The sequence below is a fragment of the Ochotona curzoniae genome, unplaced genomic scaffold (assembly GCF_017591425.1).
Source record: "Ochotona curzoniae isolate NIBS_2020 unplaced genomic scaffold, NIBS_Ocur_1.0 scaffold_1852, whole genome shotgun sequence".
Taxonomy (NCBI): domain Eukaryota; kingdom Metazoa; phylum Chordata; class Mammalia; order Lagomorpha; family Ochotonidae; genus Ochotona; species Ochotona curzoniae.
This window is the reverse complement of record NW_024467087.1, coordinates 50196700-50221119: the sequence shown is the minus strand read 5'-3', so window position 1 is coordinate 50221119 and position 24420 is coordinate 50196700. Positions and strand designations below refer to the sequence as shown.

Here is a 24420-nt window from a genome sequence, read left to right as displayed (position 1 = left end):
TTCCTTCATTTCATCAATGAAAAGGTTAATAAATTTTGTTCTTCTGCAAAGTTTTCCCTACATGTTTTTGGTGGATTGAACACTGTGCTGCACAGAAAATAAATTCTAGCTGTGTAACTCAATATATAACCATGGATAAGTTTTAGAAATATATGACCTGTAAGCACATGAACAAAAGCATTCCCTACTAAAAGCAACTCTTATTCAAAATGGGAGAACAAACACAACAGAGAAAAAGAAATTGTTCTTTTTGAAGGAGACAAGGGCAAAGGTCACACATAACTTTTCAGTAAGAATATCTATAATATAATATATGTATCAGTAAGAATATCTATCTATTTGCTGACAAAGGGGAATGTATTTAGATAGACATTCAGATATTATTTATTGAGTTTTTTTTTCAAAATAAGAAATGAAACCAATGCATTTTTGTGTTCTGGTTTTTATTCTTGCTTTACAAAATGTTTTCCTTTTTTCCTGGTGCAGAGCAATGCCAGGGTCCTCATAGTCTAGGATTCCAAAGTGAGTATTTAGGACTACCGTAGTAGCAAGACATACGCAACCAATGTGAGTCCCATTATCTTCCCCACCCCCACACAATTTGATTGAACAGTCTAGGAGCCTAAGAGACTAATGGGATCATCATTTATAGGCTTCTGATGGCAGTATTCACAATAGCAAGAAAGTATGAAAAGGGAAAAGTAATTCATATGTTGCTAATAATTAAGTAAAACAATTATCCCAAAGTGACAGTAAGTGCTACAGTTAACATAATTAAAAGAACATTAGTGTAAGAACTATGAGCAAATGAACAATAGATTATTTTCATGGCTCATTTAGAATAGACCAAAAATAAAATTGCTAAAATGTATAAGATAGTTTTCTACAAGGTTTTAACCGCCCCTAAAATGTTTCAAAGACAGAAACAATGCCAATTAATATATAAGGGGAGATACCTGAACAATAACCCAATGTCTTTTCCAAACTATGAGTTTAAAAGAGAATATGAGAATAAGGTTGAACTTTGGTATATATAATTTAAGACTAGACAGAATCAGAAAGACACATACAAAACATGAAAAACTGAAAATTTAGCCACAATTGACATAAATCTCACTCTTTAGCACTTTATTCACTCATATCAAAATTTTAATTGATATAACTGTACATGTTATGAGGTTCAATGTGATATATGCATATACAGTGTGGTGATCAAATTAGGGTAATTAACATATGCATATCCTGAAACATCATTTCCTTGTAGTAAGAACTCTGCTAGCTATTTTAAAATACACAGTACACTGTTAACTATAATCACTCTACTGTGCAGTATACCACCATTATGTATTCCTTCCACGTAATTGTAACTGTACTTCTTGAACACCCTCTCCTCAATTCTTTTCCTACCCGAATGTGATGCAGTAACACAACTACTGAATACAGAGCCAAAATAAAATCAACATGTCAGAGAAATATCCCTACTCCCATGTTTATTTTAGTACTATTCCCTCACAACAGCTGAGATAGAGTAAACCTCAGTGCTTGTCAACAAATTAATGGGTAGAGACAGTGTGAAATATATAAAGAATCTTCAAAAGATTCGTGGAAAAAGTATGAACAGATTTTAAAAATTTCTTACACCAAAATAAACCCATAACTTGTTACAACATTTCTGAATACCGTCTAGGATATGACACTGATCTGAAGAGCTCTTATCAAAGCAACACGAACTCTGATAAGTTTGAAATAAGAACAAACAGCTAGTCGATGGTGAAGATTGGCTGGAAGAATAGTAAAATCACTTATATTTTACAAAATATTTTTGGATACAATGCCCCAAATCATCAGTTAACAAATGGATAACTAGTTTTAAGGAAGGGACTATCCAGGGGTAGCTATTGTTTACATTAAGATATCAGTTGGGACACGAGAATTCATATTAGAATGCCTGGGTAGAGAAAGTCATGGACTCACTTTGACTACGTTTTCCTGCTAATGCAGGCCCTAGGAATCAGCAGATGACTGCATAATATGTTGGGTCCATGCCACCCATGTGTTGAAGACATACACCGAATTGTGGGCTCCTGGTTTCAGCCTGTCCCAGTGCCAGATGTTGCAGACACATGGGAAATGAACAAGAGGATAGAGCATCTTTCTCTGTCTCCCTGCCTTTCAAATAAATAAAAATATGTAAATAAAAAAACAAACCATAACATGAATTTGTCAAGAAAAAAATCTTGTTTGTGCCCTAATTGAAGTGGACAAAAGTCAAATAGAAGATAAATTGGTCAATATCACAAACATCTTTAAAAGAGCTTGAAAAAATGCAACTGAAAATTTACAATGAAACTTTTGCTTAATGAGTACTAAAACTGCTGTGTTCAAATCAGCTGAAAATTACAGAGGGTTGTCAATGAAAACTTTAATAGAATTATGATCCCAAAGCATTTTTTTCAAAATATTCTAACAGCAGACAAAATATGACTTTATGTATATGATCCTGAAAAGAAAAAAAAAAAGCACTGAGAGTAGAAACTGAATCCAGTTATGTTGTACGTAGGATGTGGACATACAGGCAGGTCATTAGGGATGTGCCATTAGGAGGCAGTTCCTGGGAGATGGCTGTTTGTAAAAGCATGAGTCAAGATCACCCACTCTCCCCTTCTGCATTCTGGCCTAAGATGTGATCATTCCTCTGCTCATTTTCTGACATAATTATTTTCTAGTTTCACCAACTATTGAACAAATGGTGCTCACCTAATCTAGGACTTGGAGTTTCTAAAACAATGAGACAAAATAAACCTCTTTACAAGTAGTTTGTAATAGATACTTTGTTGCACTGAAGAGAAGCTAGTAAACTAAAACTATGTTATATTATAAAAATTGTCTACATAATAGTCACTTTCTGTCCTTAAGAAGACAATGCAGAAAATTATACTAAATTTAGAAATAAACTTCTAAAAACACATTTCTTTTCTTCAAATTGCACTTTTGGCTTTGGTTAAATTAAGTTTTATATTTTGCTGCAAACACAAAATCTAAATAAGAAAGGAAAGGTAGTTTAGAACATGTCAGGAAGAAAATGTCACTTTTGCACCTTGTTCAATCTGGAGAAGCAGGAATTTAGTACAGAAATTAAAACAGCTTCGGATACTTATCCCTTAGTTTGGAGTGCCTGGGTTCAAGTCTCGGTTTTGCTCCTGAGTCTAAATTTCTGCTAATGTGCACCTTATGAAGAAGCGGGTGATGGCTCCAGTATTTTGTCCACATGGGAGACCTAAATTGAATTCCTAGGACCTGGCTTTAGCCTGCCTAGCTTACTAGTTGTTAAGATCGTTTGGGAAGATAAGTCTATCTGTCTGAGTCTTGCTCTCTGCATGTATCTACATGAATTTACTCAATTAAAAACAAATGCTGACATATGACACCATCAGATACTCTACAAATTTACACCAGGTTACAGCTTTAAGATCTGAAAGAATTTAACATACATGCAACAAAATACATTTGTAATGTATACCTTTGCGCCATCTGAAATACTGTCCCAGTTTCCACCACTCAAAGAGAACTTTCCATTGCCTATACGGAGTAGTATCTCTTCAGGAGTATCATTGGGGCCATTAGCAAATGGAGTGTAGCTGTTAATAAAACAGATTTTAATAGACATGAAAGGTTAACATACATGTTAAATACTACTGAAACCAAGTAATATTAGATTGCAAGTTGACATTTACCATACCTGATTAAGAATATCTACTATTTCCCTTCACTATAAATATAAAATGCTCTTTTACAAGCAAGAGATTTAATCCCAACAAACTGCTTACTAAAATGAATAGTTTTGTCCATATCAATCCTTTTCTTTTGTCTTGATCAGTTAAGCAATGTAAATAAAGTTAGTTTTTCACATAAATCTACAGTCTTCAGTCAGAGCAAATAAAGCAGTTTCTTTTATTCATTGGCAGAAGTTAGAAAATGATACAACTATTATGAAAATATGTTAACCTCACACATTCACACAAATTTTACAGCATTTCTTCATTTTATTGTTATTTTACCAGTATTATTAATCAAAGAAGTTAATATATTTAATTAATGTCTATAAAAACAGACTGGATAAATATTTGTATCAATGCAATAAAAACTCTACCGTCATTGAGATTTTTGTGTAGATGAATATTTATGAAAATAAAGCTAAAGCAGTTTTTCAGAATTAGATATAAAATGACAAAAGGGATGAATTTTGTGTCATTTCAATAGAATTGTTACTGCTATTAAATTTGGGAATGGGAAGATCAATTTCTGGTTAGCAGTGCGAAGAAGATACACTAATATATCAATCTCATAATTCCCCTATGTAACAAGTAAATTGAGATAGAACTAAAATGAATAACACTAACAAATACTTTTTTGTCATTAAGTAAATACTTGAAAGTAGCAAGCTAGAAATCATATTCTACGAACAACATTTGATATACAAATATTATCCTTAAATTCAGTAGTAATAGCAGTTTATAAAGACTGCATTAGTTTGTAACTGTGTAAAAAATGCACAAGAATATATGCTGACATAATTATCAGCAAGTCAATAAAAATATGTCACCATCCTTCTAACAGGTTGATAAACATATCTGAATTATACTAAATATATTCTTTAAAACATATTTAGCCAGCATTGTAGCCTAGTGCATTAAGTTGCTACTTGCAACACTGGCAGCCCATTAGTGTGCAGGTCTGTCTGAGTCCCAACTACTCCACTTCCAATTCAGTTCCCTAACAATATGCCTGGGAGAAGAGCCCAAGTGCTTCTGGGATTCAGCCTGACTCAGCTTTGGTTGCAGGTGCCCTTTCAGGGAGTGAACCAACAGATGGAAAATCTCTTTCTCTTTCCCCTCTTACCTGTGTAACTCTGCCTTGCAAAAAAAAAAAATAAATAAAGCTTTAAAATAACACCCATGTATGTTATAATTACTTGATAAATCTATATCTTAAGTCTCTTAGAGTAATTTCTACCACAAATTTTCACTTCTAACCAAAGGTGCTATTTATTCACTGCTATACATTTGTTTTGAATGTATTTTTCCAGAGAAAGTGAGCTGTGTGTTTCTGCGTTTAGTATTGTTAATATTTAAATGAATTATAAAGTACAATCTTACAATAAAATCTTCCCAATAAAAGCAAAAATAAAGTAAAATGAAACTAGCAGCAAGATTTATAGAAAAATTTGTGATGATCAAATAAAATTTTCCATATATCATTCAATGTCAAAAAAAATTTAAAGATGCGTGCTTTATTTTTTAGTAGTACCAGTAGAAATCTTTTAATGACTATATCCTAATACTATCTCATTATACATACTACTTAATGATTTTTTAGTTTTATAAGTAAAGATATATAATTTTTTTACATGTAAGTAGGATTTCAACTGTCTTCTTTCTAAATTAAGACATGCTGGTGAAATTAAACCAAAAAATTGATGTAAGTACTTTTCAGATATACGTTTCTTACCCAGCCAACATTGTGTAAAAAAGGACTCCTAGACTCCAAATATCACAAGCAGCATCATATCCCTGTTGCGTAAGAACCTAAAAATGAAATAAAATGTGGTATTATTCAGAATAAATTCAATTTGTTTATTCCAAAAAGCTGGTTTTTTTTCTTGCACAAGTTCACCATACTTATAATCAGTTTATTCACTTAATACTAAAGACAATGCCTGCTGCCATCAGCAAGTATTGAATAAGCAGGTATTATATAGCAATGAAGTAAAATGGCCATTCCAAAAAGCAAAACAACACTAAACAAAACAAAGAAACAATCTTGTAATATACTCCTTTAACTCAATCAGTTTTCACTAGTACTATGAGGAAATCAGATTGATACATATAGATTATTAAATATATCCTACAACAAGTACTAAGGTTCTTAATTGTTATTCTGGCTTCATATTTTATATTATTATATTTCAATTTTAAAGATGAGGAAACTGAGGTTAATACTAAGTAACTCACCGAATATCATAAAACTAGCTAAAGTAGTACAGTAGTCATTCTTTAAGAACCTTTGCATTTAATATCTATAACTTCCTGTTTATCACATGAGATGGCATGATGATGTATGATCTTAGGAAAGCAGAACAAACGTATACTATATACAAAGCTGAAGTCCTAAGCGTAGCATACTTCTGGATCACAAATATACATTCAATAAATTTTAGACAACTTAATTAACTTTTCATATAATAACTCAGGCAGTTGATCTTTTTGCTTTGGAAGATAATACTAATAAAATCCAAATAATATCTTTATTATATACTCATGTGAGACTTCTCTATGAAGTTATTAGAGTTTGCTTGAAAAATACATGAAATAAGCCCATTTTTTTTTTCATGTGAAAAACAAACCCACTGCTAAAGCCTCTAGGCATATGAAAAAAGGAGATGCATTAATGGATTAACATTAAGAATTGCATAAGCATCAACATGGCTATAAAAGGCTAAAAACATGAATGTTTGACTTTGACAATTGCCAGACATGAATAATGAGTACTTAAAATTCAAGATATAATTTTTTCCTACCCGAACTGAGAAGCTAAAGAGGATATAAAAAACCACATTCACAGTTCGGCATTATGGCATAGAATATAATGCCATCCTTTCCATGCTAGTATCACATATGGGTGCTAGTTCAAGATGCAGCTGCTCCACTTCCATCATCTCCCTTTTTGGACCTCTGCCCCCAAAGTGTGGGCCCCTGCCATTCATGCAGGAGACCTTGAAGAAGCTCCTGGTTCCTGGCTTTGGCCTGGCTCATCCCAGGCCATTGCAGCCATCTAGGGAGTGAACCAGTGAATGGAAGATCTTTCTCTTTGAACCAGTGAATGGAAGATCCTCAACTCTGATTCACAAATAAAATTTTAAAATTATAAAAACATGTAACTGACTTATACAATTAATACATGTAGAGACCGAAATGGCTCTAATAAATAATAAAATAGAACTTATCTATGTACAGTATAGTATAACTAAATTGGTATAGTCTAGGAAAAACATAACCCCTGCTATTTGTATTCCATTCTTCTTTTGTTTTCTCATTACCACTCATATCTCAGGGTATCACCATGTTTTCTCTGGTTCTCACATCCAATGTACAGCTAATTTTGAGGGCCACTTCTTTAGGAACTAGCTGGATAGGTGAGGGTTGGTTAGCAAGTCAGCGGTGAATATTTCGTATTCCCATAACCTTCCTAGTTACGAGAATAGAGTTGTACAGGCAGCATCACATTGATTAATCAGAGGCAACCATGAAAAACCTCTTTTAAATTTACCATACATTTAAATTTATTTTGTATGAATAAAGAGAAAATTGTCCACTTTTTTTTCTACTGCTAGGGATCACCACCCTTTGATACTGAGAACACAAAGTCACACATGCAAACAAAAAAGCACAGGACAATAGGATGAATGAAAGAATACAGAAATGGGTGGGCCATGTTGCTTTCTACTTGCATTAAATTAAATAAAGGAATATATCAAAATTAAATCAGTTAATGTGATAGCCTTCTGTCTGTTTTGGCATCCCAAATTAGCAAAAAAAGTAACACACACATAGAATTCCATTCTCTTTTATCGAAAGTTCAAATTAATTCAAATTAATTTATATTCAGCTCAAAACCACACAAAAAAGATGATCTTCAAAACTATCAAGAGCTGTAGGCAAAATATCTTTCAGCTTTATCATAATTGCCATTAACTCAAGAACATTTTTATACTTCAGTAGGCATTAAATATCAGTGGAATAATATAATATCATATAATGTCTTTGTCTTTATAAAAGGATAAGGTGGGTTTACTTTTGCAAAACTGGTAGCAAAACACATGATCGAATTGATGTATATGCTAAAATTAAGTCACTACTCCTTTGTTTTTGTTAGCTAAAATTATAATTCACAGATTTCTTAGCCAAAAATGATTCTTTATTCACTGTGATGCAATAATGAAGGACAGTTCAATAAATGTTATTATTTATTGAAATATCTATATGGATACTAGAACCCTTCTGATCCTAGGTTAAAGCAGAATACATTCTATATACTTCACTAATACCTTCTGAAAGAATCTGAAATTTTACAAATAAACTTTACCAAAAACAAGATTTCTGCATTTCCTCTACAAAGATTAAAAAATATATATTTATTACTAGGCAAGGGATCATATTTGGTAAGGAAACTTTTGTAAGCATTTTGAAAATAAAAATACTAGCTACGGGCCCGGCAGCATGGCCTAGCGGCTACAGTCCTCGCCTTAAACGCCCCGGGATCCCATATGGGTGCCGGTTCTAATCCCGGCTGCTCCACTTCCCATCCAGCTCTCTGCTTGTGGCCTGGGAAAGCAGTAGAAGACGGCCCAAAGCCTTGGGACCCCGCACCCGTTTGGGAGACCTGGAAGAAGTTCCTGGCTCCTGGCTTCGGATCGGCATAACATCGGCCCACTGCGCTCACCTGGTGAGTGAATCATCGGACAGAAGATCTTCCTCTCTGTCTCTCCTCCTCTCTGTATATCTGACTTTGCAATAAAAATAAATTAATCTTTAAAAAAAAATGGCTGTTAAAAGCGTTACTCTAAGCTCTGCTGCTGCATATGTCATGTAAATGTCAGAATACTTAGATAATATTCTGTTAAATCCTTATATTTAACAGAAGAGCTCTGATCTCAATATTCTGTCCTCTTGTTCTGTAAAACCATTGATGTATCGTAGCAAGGCTAACACCTTTATGTTCAAGCTGTTACTGCACAGCTGAAAGCAGTAAATCACTCCTTTTTACTTTTTATAACACAAAAAATTTATACATTCTTTGGGAACTTTATTAAATATAGATTAGATGCAAGCACAATTTCTTATAGGGAAAATTATATTAATAGTCTATCATAAAGCACATATGAAACAGATGCTACAGTTTTTCCTTAATATCCCCATTTTAAAGCAACTTTTGGCAAATTTTAGAATGAGAATTTATTAACTATTAGAAAGTCATTTTCTGGGGCTGGCGTGATAGCCTAGTGGCTACAGGATCCCATATGGGCACCTGTTCGTGTCCCGAATGCTCCACTTCCCATCCAGCTCCCTGCTTGTGGCCTGGGAAAGCAGTCTAGGATGGCCCAAAGCCTTGGGACCCTGCACCTGTGTGGGAGACCTGGAAGAAGCTCCCGGCCCCTGGCTTCAGAATGGCTCAGCTCTGGCTGTTGTGGCCATTTCAGGAATGAACCAGCTCTGTCTTTTCTCTGTAAATCTTCTCTTCCAATAAAAATAAATAAATCTTTCTAAAAGTAACTTTCTATATATATTCAACCAAAATAAAAAGAATTACACAGAAATAATGATGAAAAAATACCTCAGGTGCTACAAAGTTTGCAGTGTAGCATGGAGTTAAGAGAAGTCCATTTTCTCCTCGAAGTTGTTTTGCAAACCCAAAATCACAGATTCTAATTGAATCTGGACTGGCTGATTCATCCATGTATAAAATGTTACTAGGTTTAAGATCTCGATGAACAACCTTGAACATAAAAATATTATATTTCTATAGTTAACCAAGTATCTGTGAAATAAGATATTTTATATTATTTTCAGTGACATAAACTTCATCAACTACAAAACTTTCAACCTTAATGGATACACAGGAAGTTATTTATCAATCAAAACCACCAATTTTAAATATTGAAACCAAATTCTCAGTTTTTTTTTAAGGCAATGCACAAAAGTCCTACTTAATAATCCAACAACTGCAAAACCTGGACCTATATCTAGAGGTATTCAAGCATGAACAGAAACAAATTGGTGAGGAATATATATTTTCTTCAAAGAGGGAGGGAATATAGAGTGACGCAAGTAGTTCCCCACATCTGTGGATTTTAATTGGAGTTACATATAGTCAAGATGAGACATAATGATCACACAAAGAAGAGATTTTTTTTGGCCTAAAAGGATCAGAAATGAGATTCTGAGCAACTGCACACAAAGAACCAATAACATGCTGGAGACAGTCAAATAGTTCATATAAAGACAAAAACATGAACAGTGTCCAAAAAACAGTTTTCAGGTCATGCTGAAGCAAGAAAAACCCCTTAATAAAACAAAGGAAATAGTAATAACCTCTGATGAAGTAAACAAAACATGTTTGCAATCTATGCAACTCGCAGCAAAAAAGCAGAATAAAGAACTAAATGAAATGAAGAACTGGAAAAAAAATTCTGAAATTCCCATTATGATGATTTTCCTGCTATTACTATCTATTTCATTTAAATCTAGCTTGACTTAAATCAGAAGTTTACTACACTAAAAGTTCTTTAAAGAAAAGGATCAAGTATTAATTCATGATTGGACTTGCAACACCTTTTACAATGTATGCCACGCAGAAATGGTCAGAATGTCTCTATTACCTACTTATTTAATTGATATAAAAGCCTCAATGTTTATAAAGTTGTGATGTTTAACTTCTTCTCAAAACTCTTACTATTCTTTAGAGAACTGATAAAGAAAGTTAAGCACTAAGTTGTCACTGAATTGTTCTTTGGTATTAAACAATTTATTTCATAATACTGAGAATGTACTCTACTAAACCATACCAAAAACTGAATAATAGTTTACTTGTATTAATTTTAAAAGACACAGGCAGAATTTTGTCTCAATTTTGAATTGCTGTTTTTAAACATATTGCAACACAAATTTCTAAAACTATTTCCTAGTTTCCTTCTAAAGCTATATAGTTGACCTCTTTGAAACTCAACTAATTTGCCTTCCTTTTGAAGAGACAGTAAGTGAACTAACAAGTATCCTTATTAAATAGAAAATTTAATATATTACTAATTAAAGGTTTAGAATCCAAATTTCTGATTGTGATTGAGGGATGGCTGTCAAGGGTCAAGATTTACAGTCCCCAAGCAAATTAGAAAATGTACAAATGAAGGACTCCCAATGAAACTGCTAAATATATCTTAAAAGAGGATAGTTGGACTACCAGCCATTGTCTTATACCTATAGGTCATGATATGCTTATAAATAAAAGAATGATGGACTTGTGGTTTTGGTGCAAGACTATATTATTTTGCTAACACAGGGGAAAACAGATGGGGGAGGTTAAATGGAAATGGTGGAAGGGGAAATCATTGAGCCTATGGAACTGAATAATGAAAAATAAGAATAAAAAATGCAGATGTCAACAGTCATTTCTCAAAGTAAGGGAAGAACAGATAATCATCAGGGAAATGTAAATCAAACTTCCAGTGAGATACCTCCTCATTCTGGTAACATTGGCTACTACTGAAAAGACAAAAGAAGGGCTGCAATGTGCTAGCCACAACATCATCCCATATCAGAGTGCCAGTTCAAGCTCTGGCTACTCCACTTGTGATCTAGCTTCCTGATAATGCACCTGGGAAGGTAGAGAATGATGGTCCAAACATTTGAGCCTCTGTCTCCCAAGTGAAGAGCTTGATAGAGTTCCTGGTTCCTGGCTTCTGACTGGTGGAATCAGCCAAGCACAGAAAGACAAATGTCACATGACCTCACGCATATGTGGAGTCTATAGAAAGATGATCTCATAGAAGTTAATAATACACTGAGAAAGGAAGCAGTGGAGGAGGGATTGAGAAACGCTGATTGACAGGTAGTGATTAATGCTACACAGAAAAAAGCTGTTCTTGGTTCTTTGACAGCTCTATTGACAGTAATGTAGAAATAAAGCTTATTCATTGTATATTTTCCTAGGTTAAAAAAAACACTAGAAGATAGGATTTTCGGATGTTGTCACTACAAAGGAATGTTAAAGGCTTTAAAGAATAAATATGTTTATCCTAAACTCACATTACATAATGTACACATGTACCAAAACCTCATATAGTATCACAAAACTTGCACAATTTCTTTTAAATTTTTTAAACAAAAATGCTAAAGAAGATTTACTGTCTTTACTTACAGTAATTTGAATACCTACATAATATATTTAGATAATTCATTTATGCTTCACTTTTAAATTTGATCAGGTTTAATTATTGCTCAGTCCATGTTAGGTATAATGATATAATTCAAGCCACTTTAACACTAACATGCCAAATCCCAATTTCCTAAGTTTAAACCTTAACTACATTATTAGCTTTATTATGATATACCCTATGAAAATACGTAACTGTCAGAAAAGCAATTAATTTCATATGGCATCATGTCCTGTATATAATTTTATGAAGCTACAGAAGTAAAAGGAAAAATACAAATACAACTTACTCCTTGACAATGAAGATAGTCAACTGTCTTTGTTATTACATACAGCACATCACTAGCTTCCTGTTCTGAGAAACATTTTTGTTTGAGAATACGATCCAGTAGTTCTCCTCCTTTCATCAAATCTGTAACAAGGTAAATGTATCTGCCATCATCAAAGACCTAAAAAACAAAACATTTCCAAAATATGGTTATTTAAAATTTACAATTACAAAATATTTAAAATATATTTACTTTGTTTTTTCAGAAAGTCAACTTTTCACATTTAAAAGAAGATATTATTCATTTACTAGTAATAACATAAGGCTGTAATGAAGATTGAATCAGCTGTTCAATCTCTGATACATCCTTAAAGATCATGCTCAATGTATGATTTTATTACATTTTGTAGATATATGCTATGGCTCATGAAATGATATAAATTAAAAAAAAAACCTCAGTGCCTCTGAAATGATATTAATATAAATTTTCCCTTATTATAAATTCTTCATTTCTCTAACATCAAGCTTCTTTATGAAATAAATATATTATTTGTTATGAAATATTTTCCCTAAGTCCATTATCTGACATATTTGAAATATTGTTAATTAAAATACATAATGTAGAATTAATAAGAAAAATATTTATACCCTTTTTAAGAGGATCAGGACACTTGAGATTATTTTTAAGACATGTCTTTTTGGGGAAAATAATACCAACTTTGGCATACTACCAGTCAAAACAGGTCCAAGTGGCCCTCAAACCTAATGGCCAACAGGTTCTGGCAAGATCAGTGCCACCAACAACCTAGTTATTTAGGACACTTGGTGTCTCCCTAATCCTGGGAACTGCTTGAACCAGAGTGGGAGAAAAGTTGTACAGATAATAGTACAGTCTCAGCACGGGATCACAAGAGGTAGAGAGTGGTGAGCCAAGAGCTAGGGCTACAGAGAACATGGTGGAAGTCTAACACAAGAGCCCAGACCTGGAACTCGCTGGAGGGAGTGGCACAACTGACTGCAAATAAAAAATCAAGTACCAACTGCAGTAAGTAAAATTGAGCTGTAGATCTGTGGGTGACACAGCTTGGAAACCTACCCTAAGGAGAAGAATCGTCTAACCAGAAGCACAATGACCAAGAGTAAAAGAAGAGACAGAGGCACAATGAATATTACTGAAGACTACCCTGCAAATGAGCAAAAGCCTTTGCCTACCTGAGTTAAGTGAGGAATACATCAAGGAAATGATGAATACAGAATTCAGTAAATTTCCAGAATAAAAACAGACTCCCAATGAAACTGTTAAATATATCTTGACAATAGAATGCTAGACTTTTTCCCATTGTCCATGCCTGCAATGATGGACTTATGAGTGTTTATGAAGAACTATACTATTGTAATAATATATAGGGGAAATCAGTGGTGGAGGAGGAAGAAACTTGGGGAGGGGTAAGGGAAATCCCGGAGGCTACAGAACTATATCATAAAATAATAATTTAAAAAATGGAAAGACAGACATATGTATTTTACTTGAAAGCATTACTGAGAGAAAGAGGGAAAGATAGAGAGAATTTCCATCTACTGTTTCACTCCCAAATGGCTACTATGGCCAAAGTTGGGCCAGGTATAGCTGGGAGCCAGGACATTTTTCTGGGTCTCCGACATGGGTACAGGGACCCAAGAACTTGAGCCATCCTCTACTCTTTCCCCAGTCACCAGCAGGGAACTGGAAAAGAAGTGGAGCAGCCGCTACTAGAACCAGTGCCCATATAGGATGCCTGTGCCTCAATAGGAGGAATGGCTTGCAATGCCACTATGCCAGCCCCAATATGTGATACTTTATATCTATACATACCCACATACACACACACAGAAAAAAAAAAAAACTGAAGTGGCAATTCGAAGAATTCTGAGGTAATGTTGCACGAAATTGAAAATATAATAAAAATCAATTCAATGCAAAATGTAAAGTTCCAAGTCATAACTTTAAAACTTCAGTATCCAGGCTTAAAAATACCTACATCCTTTAAAGTAATAATGTTTGGATGTTGTCCATAGCGCATCAGAATTTCAATTTCTTCTGAGGGGTCTCGCTTGCTTTTGTCAATGATCTAAGAAGCCAACAAGAGAAAAATCTCAGAGACAATAAATCATTTTCTTTATATACATTTTTAATTTGGCTATATTACTAAACATACACATAACTCAAAACAATGTTTACTTCATTATTTTAATGTTTAAAAGATTCCTATAACTGAAATTTAACGGAAAAAAAATAAACTAGAGAACTTAGCTATATTCCATTTCACTGAAACTATACCAAATGACAGTGTGATCCAAATGTCAGTGTGTCACAACTGGTCAATCTTAACAAATTATCCTAAAGCAAAACTACCCAAAAGTAAAAAGTGAATGAAATACACTGATCATGAAATACATTGTTCCTCTAATATAAAGTCTTAGAAATTAAAAGAGAAAATATTAGGTATTGGAATTCTCTCCCATGATATCTTTCCTACCTCCACTGAAAATATGTCAGGTAGTCTTTTTTTTTTTAATTTGTTTTTTATTGTTGCTTACATTGTATTATGTAGTACAGTTTTATAGGCGCTGGGGATTCCCCCCACCCCTCCCATACCCCTCCCCCCATGGTGGATTCCTCCACCTTGTTGCATAACCATAGTTCAAGTTCAGTTGAGATTCATTCCTTGCAAACACATGCCTAGCATAAAGTTCAGCGTCTTATTGTCCAGATAAGTTCAGTGGCCTCTTGGGGAGACCTTCTCTGGTCTGAAGGTAGGTCTAACAGAGTAAATACATTTCAAAAAATTAAAAGTTAGGCTCAGTGACAATACCTTTACTGCAAATTCCATGTTCGTAGTTTTATGTATGCATCGCTTACAAACGGAATAGGACCCAACACCAATATCCTCCTTCAATTCATATACATCACCAAATTGTTCAGCATTTCCATTTATCTGTTTTTCAATAAAAGTAAAATACTAAAGACAATGACATATTTTCATGCTTTCTATTTTTACTACAAATATATATCCATCTTAAATCTTAGAGTTGTCAATATTTATAAATGGCTTATGTCAATTATGTAGCAATCCTAAATAGCAGACTTTGTAGTTCTCCAATGTCAACACAATAAATAAACCAGCTTATAAATTCTCCAAATATTTTCTTTTATTTCTACATTTTAACTGATTTTTAAATTTTATGACAGATTTTCATAGGCTCATGGATTTCCCCTCTCCCTACTGACTTCCCTAATGTTATAACAATGGTATAGTTCTCCAAAAACAGTTATAAGTTGTCCAAATACTTTCTTGCCAAAACAGCTGCACAAATATGATTAAAGGCTAATACATTTTTTTCCAAAACATATGAAGTAAAAATCACTTTGCAAAGCTACTAAAATCTATTAGAAATACCTGAAAGAAATAATTATCTTCCAATTGCATACTTGCCCAAATGTGATCAAATGGAATTTACCTGAACAATTGGCAATACATTTGCACTTGTGATAGGAGTGATTTTGTATTCTTCTGCAATAGATGTTGCAACAAAACTAAATCCTTTGAAGAGTTGATGAGCATTTGCACTAGCTGGTAAACCAGGAGAATCTAATTTCAAAATAATTACAGTTAATTAGAACTACACAAAATCCTGGTTTAAAAAATTCAGAATTTCTAAAAATACAAAGGAAACCATTATATATCACCATCTAATTTAGCATATGTTTTATTTTATTCATTAAAATCTTTCACCATTCATATGCATGCCCCACGAGGTAATTTTTGTGTTATTCACTGCTGCATCCTCATTGTTTAGTTCAATGAATATATGAAGGTAATGCCACAAGAATTAAAACCACATTAAATCTACCATAAGAGTCAAAGAAATAACCAGATTTTTCACCGCCATGTGTAAATCATCACAATGTCAAACAACTTATAAAAATGAAAAAAAAAAGTCTTACTACTTTTTATCTGAGATCACACTTCTCTGATACACAGTTCACATTAAAAGTGTCTACTTGAGAGATACCTCAACAACATTGTATGTATTATCCACAATTCCATAAGGGGAAGGCCCATCCTCTGCAAACTTAACATCCTTTTTGACTTAGAAAAAAGGTTTTTAATCCATCAACTTCAATAAGAGTCCTGATTTTACACATAACAATGCATTACCTTTAGGAGTTTTTGCAGTAAACTCAGGATCAAAGCAAAAAGTATCATCTGGTTTTCCAGAAGCAGGTTTGAAAGGAGGTTGAACTTCTCTTTTGTATAATTTCTAGAAGAAATAATGGTGAACACAAAAAAGACACTGATGCTTAAAAAATTCTTAAACACAGACTGAGCATCCATAATCCAAAAAATTAAAGTTTTTGAACATTGACATGCTACAAGCATAAAATTCCATACCTGATGGCATGTGATGGTACACCATGGATACTGTATAAAATTAACTCCAGGAGATATATATGTATATACATATGTATATATATATATATATACATATATACATATTCATACAAATACATATACATACATACATACACTTTGTTTTGAAATGAATGCAATTTCAAACATTCCATGTATGCAAATGTTCCAATATCAAAAATCCAAATACTTGTGGGTCCTATGCATTTTGGATCAGATACTGCATGAGTAATTTTTAAAGCAAAACAGAGCATAAAATTCACAGTATTTTACCAAAGACTCACAATTGTATAAGAGAAATTCCAACATGCTTCACATACTTGCTACCCAAATTCTAACCAATTAGTATCATATTCAATTCTACTGAGGCCAGGAAACAGAGGAAGCACAAACTGCATTCACAAGGAATAAAGATTTTCAATTTTGGATACAAATAAATAATCTGAATTCTAAATGGTAATATAATCATATAGAATATATCACAATGTTGCCACACAAAAGCAACTAAAAGTGCTTGCTCAAGATTTTAAAAATCAGTTCATGAATTTTAAGAACTATGTAAGAAATCTTTAGATTTTTCAGACTTTACTAGAAAAAGTATATAAAGTTCAAAATACCTTCTCATCCAAATAATTCAATTTTAATCCTTTTTTGAAAGATTCTTAATTCATTTCTTTGAAAGGGAAGGATTGTAATATTAACATTGATATTATTAATCAATTAATTGATTAATCTTGTTATTTTGAAAGGCACAGAATGACAGAAAGAGAGATCAATGCTCCATTCACTGTTTTACTCCCCAAACAGCCACCGTGACTATGTCTAGGCCAGACAGAAACAGGGAGCCAAGAACTTCCTCTAGTTCTCCCACGTGCATCTAGGGGGCCCAAGAACTGGAGCCATAGTCTGCTGGTTTAGTAGGGGAATGGATTGGAAGTGAGCCTGCTACAACTGGAATCAGCACTCATGTGATGTTGGCATCATAGTCAGCGGCTTTATCTGCTACATCACGATGATAGCCCTGATATTTTTATTTATTTTCTTATTTATTTGAAAGGCAGAGAGGGAGTATCAGAATGCCCACAGTGTCCAGGGATGAGTTAAAAACTGGAGATAGGAACATAATCCAGGCCTCCCATATGGGTGGAAGGAATCATATTTCTTAAAGGACAAACCTTCCCAAGGTTTGCTTCAGCAGGTAGCCAATCAGGAACAGGAATTGGGAATAGATCCCGGGAACTCAGATATAGACGCGGGCATCTTAATGATCAAGCAAAACCTAATCATTAAAAATCAGGTGCATATCTCCTCCTGGAACTTTTAAAAATATCCCACACATTTCATGTAAAATGATCTTTGAATAAAAGAAAGGAGAGATTTTATGAGGTTACTATCATGGAATTCAAAATTTTAGTCTTGTCTAACCATCTAATTAGAAAAATTTACATTTTTGAAAGATACAGAAAATAGATAAGAACTTTTTTATAGCAACTCACTTTGTAAAACTTCCCCATAGTAGGAAAAATTTGAATTATTTTAAAAGTAACTCTCATTTATTTAAATAAATGTCATGAATTTGTTTAAATAAGTGTGTAATTTATTATATTAATTACAATGTTCATAACTGTTTTAGATATAGTAATGATGAAAAAATTTTTTCCCATTTATCCAGGTAAGGTGAAAGGAAGAAAAGCATTTGGAAGAAATTTAAAGAGAATAAAAGGTTTCTAAAACAGAGATATGTACACAGACAGGACAAAATGTATGTTCCCATGCAGCAAGTCCACTTTTTTATGGTATTAGGAGTATGATAACTGCCATGCTATAGCTTTGTAATTATTTGAAAAATCAAAATATGTCCTACTAAAACTGTTATATAAGCTATATCATAATGATTTGATCAGCAAATAAGAGTTTTCTATTCTGCCTTCAAAATCAAAAGAGTCCTTAACTTTGAAAAAAAAAATCAGTCAATGCTGAACTAGATAAACAAAAAATGCTTAACGATTATGATTATCACATAAAATATATATAAACCTGCATTATAAAGCAAACAATAAGTTCAGCTTTAGTAAAAAAAAAGCCATTAGCCTGAGATTAACAACTAAGAAAAGCACGCATAAAATCTGAATTATAATTTTGGAATTTTTCTGTTTTCAAGTCCTCTCAAGACTGATTGAAATACATAAAAAGATACCCACTTCTTAATAAAATTCAGTTTACTCTAACACATATCACATAACATTAACATTCAATAACAACTTAGATACTTTATAATTCATTGCCTATAAAGAATATATCACTTATATATGATCCGCATTATGTTCCTCCACCCACTGCTCAATCTAGAAAAGGACACAATATTAACCATACTTAAGAAGTTAAAAATTAGAAAGATAATTAATAATTATTCACATATCTTCTGATTAAGGTAATTGCCATGATACACTGCACATGCAAATAAAAACCTTACACTAAATATAAAGCAAATTGTTTAAATTTGTCACAAAAATTCATGTATGAGCATTTACTCTTCAGGTTTCTTCTCATTTCAATATATTCAATAACAAATTCTCTATTTCACTTACATTCCAGTCAATATTTGCAAAAAAAAGATGTCTTTTAATTTCTTCAACTCCTTCTGAACCTGTAAAAATGGAAAGACCCTTTTCACTGATACGACTATTTTTTCATCTTGATAACAGGCTATAAGACTGTCATCTACAAGTAGAAATACACACATTTCATAGGGCTCCTTCAAGTGAAAGATCTATGATTCGTGCCCAGCATTTTATTAACCACTCCTTTGGTTTTAGTAACTGAAAAACTGGAGTTCATATTGAGTCACTCGGGATCATAAAATACCATAGTGTCTCCCTTGACAATCAAAATCATGTCCAGTATAACATTAAAGTATTTTTAAAGATTAATTTAGCTACTTATTTGAAAGGCAGGGCAGCAGAAACAAAACAGACAGACAGTGAAATCTTCCATTTGCTGGATCACTGCCTAGCTGGCTACAACAATCAATTCTACATTGGGTAAAAGCTAGGGACGCCATTTGGAACTCCCACATGGGTATCAGCAGCCCACATATTTGGGACATTTTTATGCCTTCCTTCCCAGGTACAATAGCAAGGAACTGGATTAGAAACAGGGTAGACAAGACTCACTCCATATGGGATATCAGCATGAAAAATAGTAACCTAACCCACTGTGCCACACTAGCTCCAATATTAAACTTTAAGTGAATTTTTTCTCAATAATCCACCTTATGACTTTATATGCCGTGGCATAAACTACAAAAGTATAAACTGAAATTTCAATATATTTTTGATCACAGACATAACAGCATTTGCTATTTCAGGAATATGATGCAAAATGTATAATCTAATTAATCTAACAAACTACTTCATCAAAATTGTCTTTATCATATAGTTATACAGAGTAGTTAGTGAACTTAAATGAAACCAGAAAATATAAAGATGTAATTATCCTCCCAATATATGCCATGTATTTTTACAAAAGCCAAGAAAATAAACGATACCCAATCTATTTGCTGGATTCCTTTTGAATAACATCCTTAAAAGACTCTGTGCTTCAGCGCTAAGAAACTGAGGCATTCCAAGTTTTGCTCTAGAAAACAGATTTTAAAAACATTTCACTTAAATCTAGGAACATTTCAAGTTTGAAAAATCTAAAATAAAATAAGGTACCTTTGTAACAACAAATAATGTTCCCTATTTGGCAGAATATGAAGACAGTGTAAATAATGTTCATTTGTATGGATTTAAAGCCAAATTATGTTTCTCAAAACTGAAAGCAAGGAATTCTTTTCCCAAAAGAAAACCATAGTATTTACACTTACTTTAGTATCATATTCATGGTTTCGTTCCTGTCTTTACCTTGAAATGGCAGAGTACCAGTAAGCATTTCAAACTAAAACAAAACAGACAAAAAGCCTAAGGGTCATTTTAATACAATTTAGAACACATAAAAAATTATTCAGAACAATGAGACTTGTGCTACATACATGATCATCAAAACATCTAGGATTTAAATCATAGTGGATCAAAACTGGACCAAAAAAACTAGGTCACTTATACAAACACACACACACACACACACACACACATTATCTTTAAAAAACAAAACAACCAAGGGAAAAAAAAAAACACTTTGAGACAAACATATATAGCATGAAGAAAATATTTTCCCAAAGAAATTTAACTGTAATGCATATAACTAAGCAAATAGTTATATAGAAGTGTAAGTTTAAAAATAAAGATTGAGGCTCTTTCTGCCAGCGCCGAGCAATGGGTATCTCTCGGGGATGACTGGCACAAGTGCCTCAAGACTGGGGGCAAAAGAAAGCCCTGCCACAAGAAGCAGAAGCATGAGCTGGGCCGCCTGGCTGCTAACAAAAAGAATGACCCCTGCAGCATTCATACAGTGCAAGTGAGAAGAGGCAACAAGAAGTACCAGGTCCTGAAGCTGGACATGGGCAACTTCTCCTGGGGCTTTTAGTATTGTACTCACAAAACCAGGATCATTGCTGTTGTCTACAATGCCTCCTACAATGAGCTGGTGCACACCCAGACCTGGTGAAGAACTGCATCGTGCTCATCCACAGCACTCTGTACCAGCAATGGTAGGAGTGTCACTTGCTCTGCCCCTGGGCCACAAGAAAGGAGCCAAACTGACTCCTGAGGAGGGGGAGATTTTAAAAAGTGATCCAAGAAAATCGAGAAGAAATACGATGCAAGGAAAAAGAATGCCAAGATCAGCAGTCTTCTGGAGGAGCAGTACCAGCAGGGCTAGCTGCTGGCCTGCATTGCACCAAGGCCGGGTCAGTGTGGTGCTAGAGGGCAAGGAGCTGGAGAACTACCTAAGGAAAACCAAGGCCCGGAAAGGCAAATAAACCCGCCTTAATAAAGACAAAGATGTTTATTCTGTTTCTTTAAAAACTACCTATGAATAAATAAATAAAGATTGAGAGCCATTCTAGCTCAGTCAGTAGGACATGAGACTCCTAGAAATAAAGATTGTATCCCTCTTTTAATCTCAAGCTTGTGCACAACAATGGTTTGGCTTCAGTCTTCTGCTCACTTACATGAAATCACAATTCAAATTATTTTATCTGGCCAATTCTTTCATACCCTGATAACTCCCAAATCTTCTGTTCAACCCTCTTTCTCACTCACATTTCAATGTTCCCTCCAAAATCTACATTTAATGGTTCACCCTTGGGAAACAGACAGGTAGTAGAGGGACTAGAAGATAGAGAAAGAAAGGACAGTGCATGGGATTTTACTTCTCCCCTAGCTATAGATGATATAGTTGAGTGTTTGCAGACACACGTAAGTCTAAGTATACATATTAAATAAGCCTCCAAATTATACTGATTTTATTGTTTACTGCCCCTCTAATGTATCATTATCTGGTGGTTAATAACCTATAGTAACTTATGGCACGTGTTAAACATAAATTGTTTCTTCACTTACAAAACCAGTTATTCTAATCCTAGCCATCTCTTTTCTATTTATCTCCCAATCCTTTCGATCCCCTAAAGTTTCACTAGTTTACAGGTATTTTTATCTTGGCTCTTATCTTCCTGTTGCAGTTGTATAATTTAATCTGCTAAAGTTAGTCACTTCTTCCTTTGCAATGTCATTAATATTGCCCCTTTTGTATTCTATAATTTTGTAACTGTTTGCAAGGAAATCCTTTTTTGGTATCTCTGCTTCTTGCTTATTCCATTGTCAATGAATTTTTTATGCTGTCATAGTCATCCAAAAATACAATTTTTCTCTAATTACCAATGCATTTAAGAACACATATAATAGTACACTATTACCAAGTAAATCACATTACAGCTTTACTTCCTGTACCTTCTGATTCATTCTCCATTATTCTGGTTAAACTGGTTCCCCAAGTCTTTGCTAATATAATTGCAATACTCTACTTCTTTGACATGCAACCATTTAAATTTTATCTATCTCTCAACCTTAATTTAAATTCCGCCTCCTCCATTTTTCTTATATAAACTTATATAAAGTGTTTCCTGTAATACTAATGGTATTTTTAGATAGGTTTTGTCTGTTTCAAGCGATTTCATTTGCTTTTTCATTCTCATTGTATGCCTACTTGAATCACAGAAAATGCCATATCATCTATTTGAACAGGTTCCCACACCATAGCCTTCCTCAAGTGACTGGTTTACCATAGGTACTTGATATATTGTTATGTTATACAATGAATCATTCAAAAATAAATGGGAAAATGGATTATTTGACCTAAAACAAATCATATCTCACTCAAAATTGTTCATCTAGCTTCCAACTTATTTCTGCAAATTTTATGCATGATCTCTTAGCAAACTAGTCTATATTTACTTAGCATTTATTAAATGCTCACTATGGTAAGTACTAGTGAGATTAAAAATATAATACAAGGCATGACCCCTTTCCTCAAGAGGTTTACAATCTTTCTAGGGCATACTTGAAACAATCTGACAATAAAACAGTATATGATAAGACAATAAATTCTGTCACACCTACAAAATCATATGACCACTAAACTCAGAATTCTGAAATCTAGAGTCTGGCAGAATTATTTCCTAAGTCTCAAATATGAACAGTTTTTATAGCACTGCTATAATTTAGCCTTTTGATAGCAACCTTAAATGAAATTTGATTATTAAAAGCCTATTTTTTTAAATTTAATCATGAATTATCAGAAATGCTTCCTTACCTGACACATCCTGGAAATTAACTTAAGATTATAAGTAATATTATGTACATTTGACATATTTCTACATACCATAAGCACACCATATGACCACCAATCAGCACTCTGGGAATGGCCTCTTCTATTTACTACCTCAGGAGCCATATACTCAACTGTACCGCAAAATGAGTAGGCCTTCTTTTCTTGATCTACTGACTCCTTGCTGAGTCCAAAATCTGCAAAGAGTTTAAAAACAACTTCAGGAAGCAGAAAACACCCAATCAGACATAATAATGTATTAAATATAAAAGTTATTTTTGGCTAAACTACAGTAACTCTTAAGAAAGCTCCTATAACAATAAAAAAGTAAGGATAAAATGTCTGGATTTCATAATGATATTCTACGAGAAGAGTAAAAGATTACTGAGTTTAATCACATCCTCAAAATGCATGCTCTCAGAAAGGTACTAGAACTTTAAGCACAGCTTTAAGGGAATAAAAAACTAAAGCTGCACACTGAACTAAAATTTAACATAGAGTAAGACAAAATAGAGTAACTTTGACATTTGAAAATAAAAGCAGATCTTATTTAGTTTGGATGCGGTAGCATTTTTCTTTAAAATGTTTAAATAGCCTGGTCACTACAACAAGTGCTGTTGGGACAGTGGGATAGCAGCCTGCAGAAGTAAGAAGCAAGATCCTCACCTATCACCTTATACAAAAATCTAAACGGATCAAGAACCTAAATCAAGGACCTACACCCAAAAAACATCAAACTATTAGAGGCAAATATAGGAAAGCATGCTCCAAGGGAAAGACTTCTTGGAAAACACAAAAAGCACAGGTAGTTAGAGCCAAAATAAACAAATGGGACTATATAAAACAAAAAAAAGCTTCTGTACAGCAAAGAAAATGATCAAAAAAGTGAAGAAGCAATCAACAGCATGGGAGAAAATCTTTGCACCCTACACAACAGATAGGGGGCTA

General features: G+C 33.5%; 1 protein-coding gene and 1 pseudogene across 3 annotated transcripts in view; one reads left to right on the top strand and one right to left on the bottom strand.

The window, feature by feature from the left end:
* Positions 1–24420, bottom strand: part of RPS6KA6 (ribosomal protein S6 kinase A6) — a 114549-nt gene that overhangs the window by 18066 nt on the left and 72063 nt on the right. For 2 of the 3 annotated variants that reach the window (XM_040999525.1, XM_040999524.1), the window contains exons 9-20: positions 23527–23669; positions 20573–20643; positions 20252–20340; positions 19293–19351; positions 16453–16555; positions 15752–15882; positions 15106–15228; positions 14272–14361; positions 12276–12434; positions 9391–9552; positions 5509–5585; positions 3521–3638 (exon numbers count right to left, since the gene is read on the bottom strand). In XM_040999525.1, the coding sequence (XP_040855459.1) occupies positions 3521–3638; positions 5509–5585; positions 9391–9552; positions 12276–12434; positions 14272–14361; positions 15106–15228; positions 15752–15882; positions 16453–16555; positions 19293–19351; positions 20252–20340; positions 20573–20643; positions 23527–23669 (1325 nt within the window). Of the gene's footprint in view, positions 1–3520; positions 3639–5508; positions 5586–9390; positions 9553–12275; positions 12435–14271; positions 14362–15105; positions 15229–15751; positions 15883–16452; positions 16556–19292; positions 19371–20246; positions 20341–20572; positions 20644–23526; positions 23670–24420 lie in introns of all 3 variants that reach the window. The other variant, XM_040999526.1, reaches the window with a different exon arrangement.
* Positions 20904–21625, top strand: LOC121169432 (annotated as a pseudogene).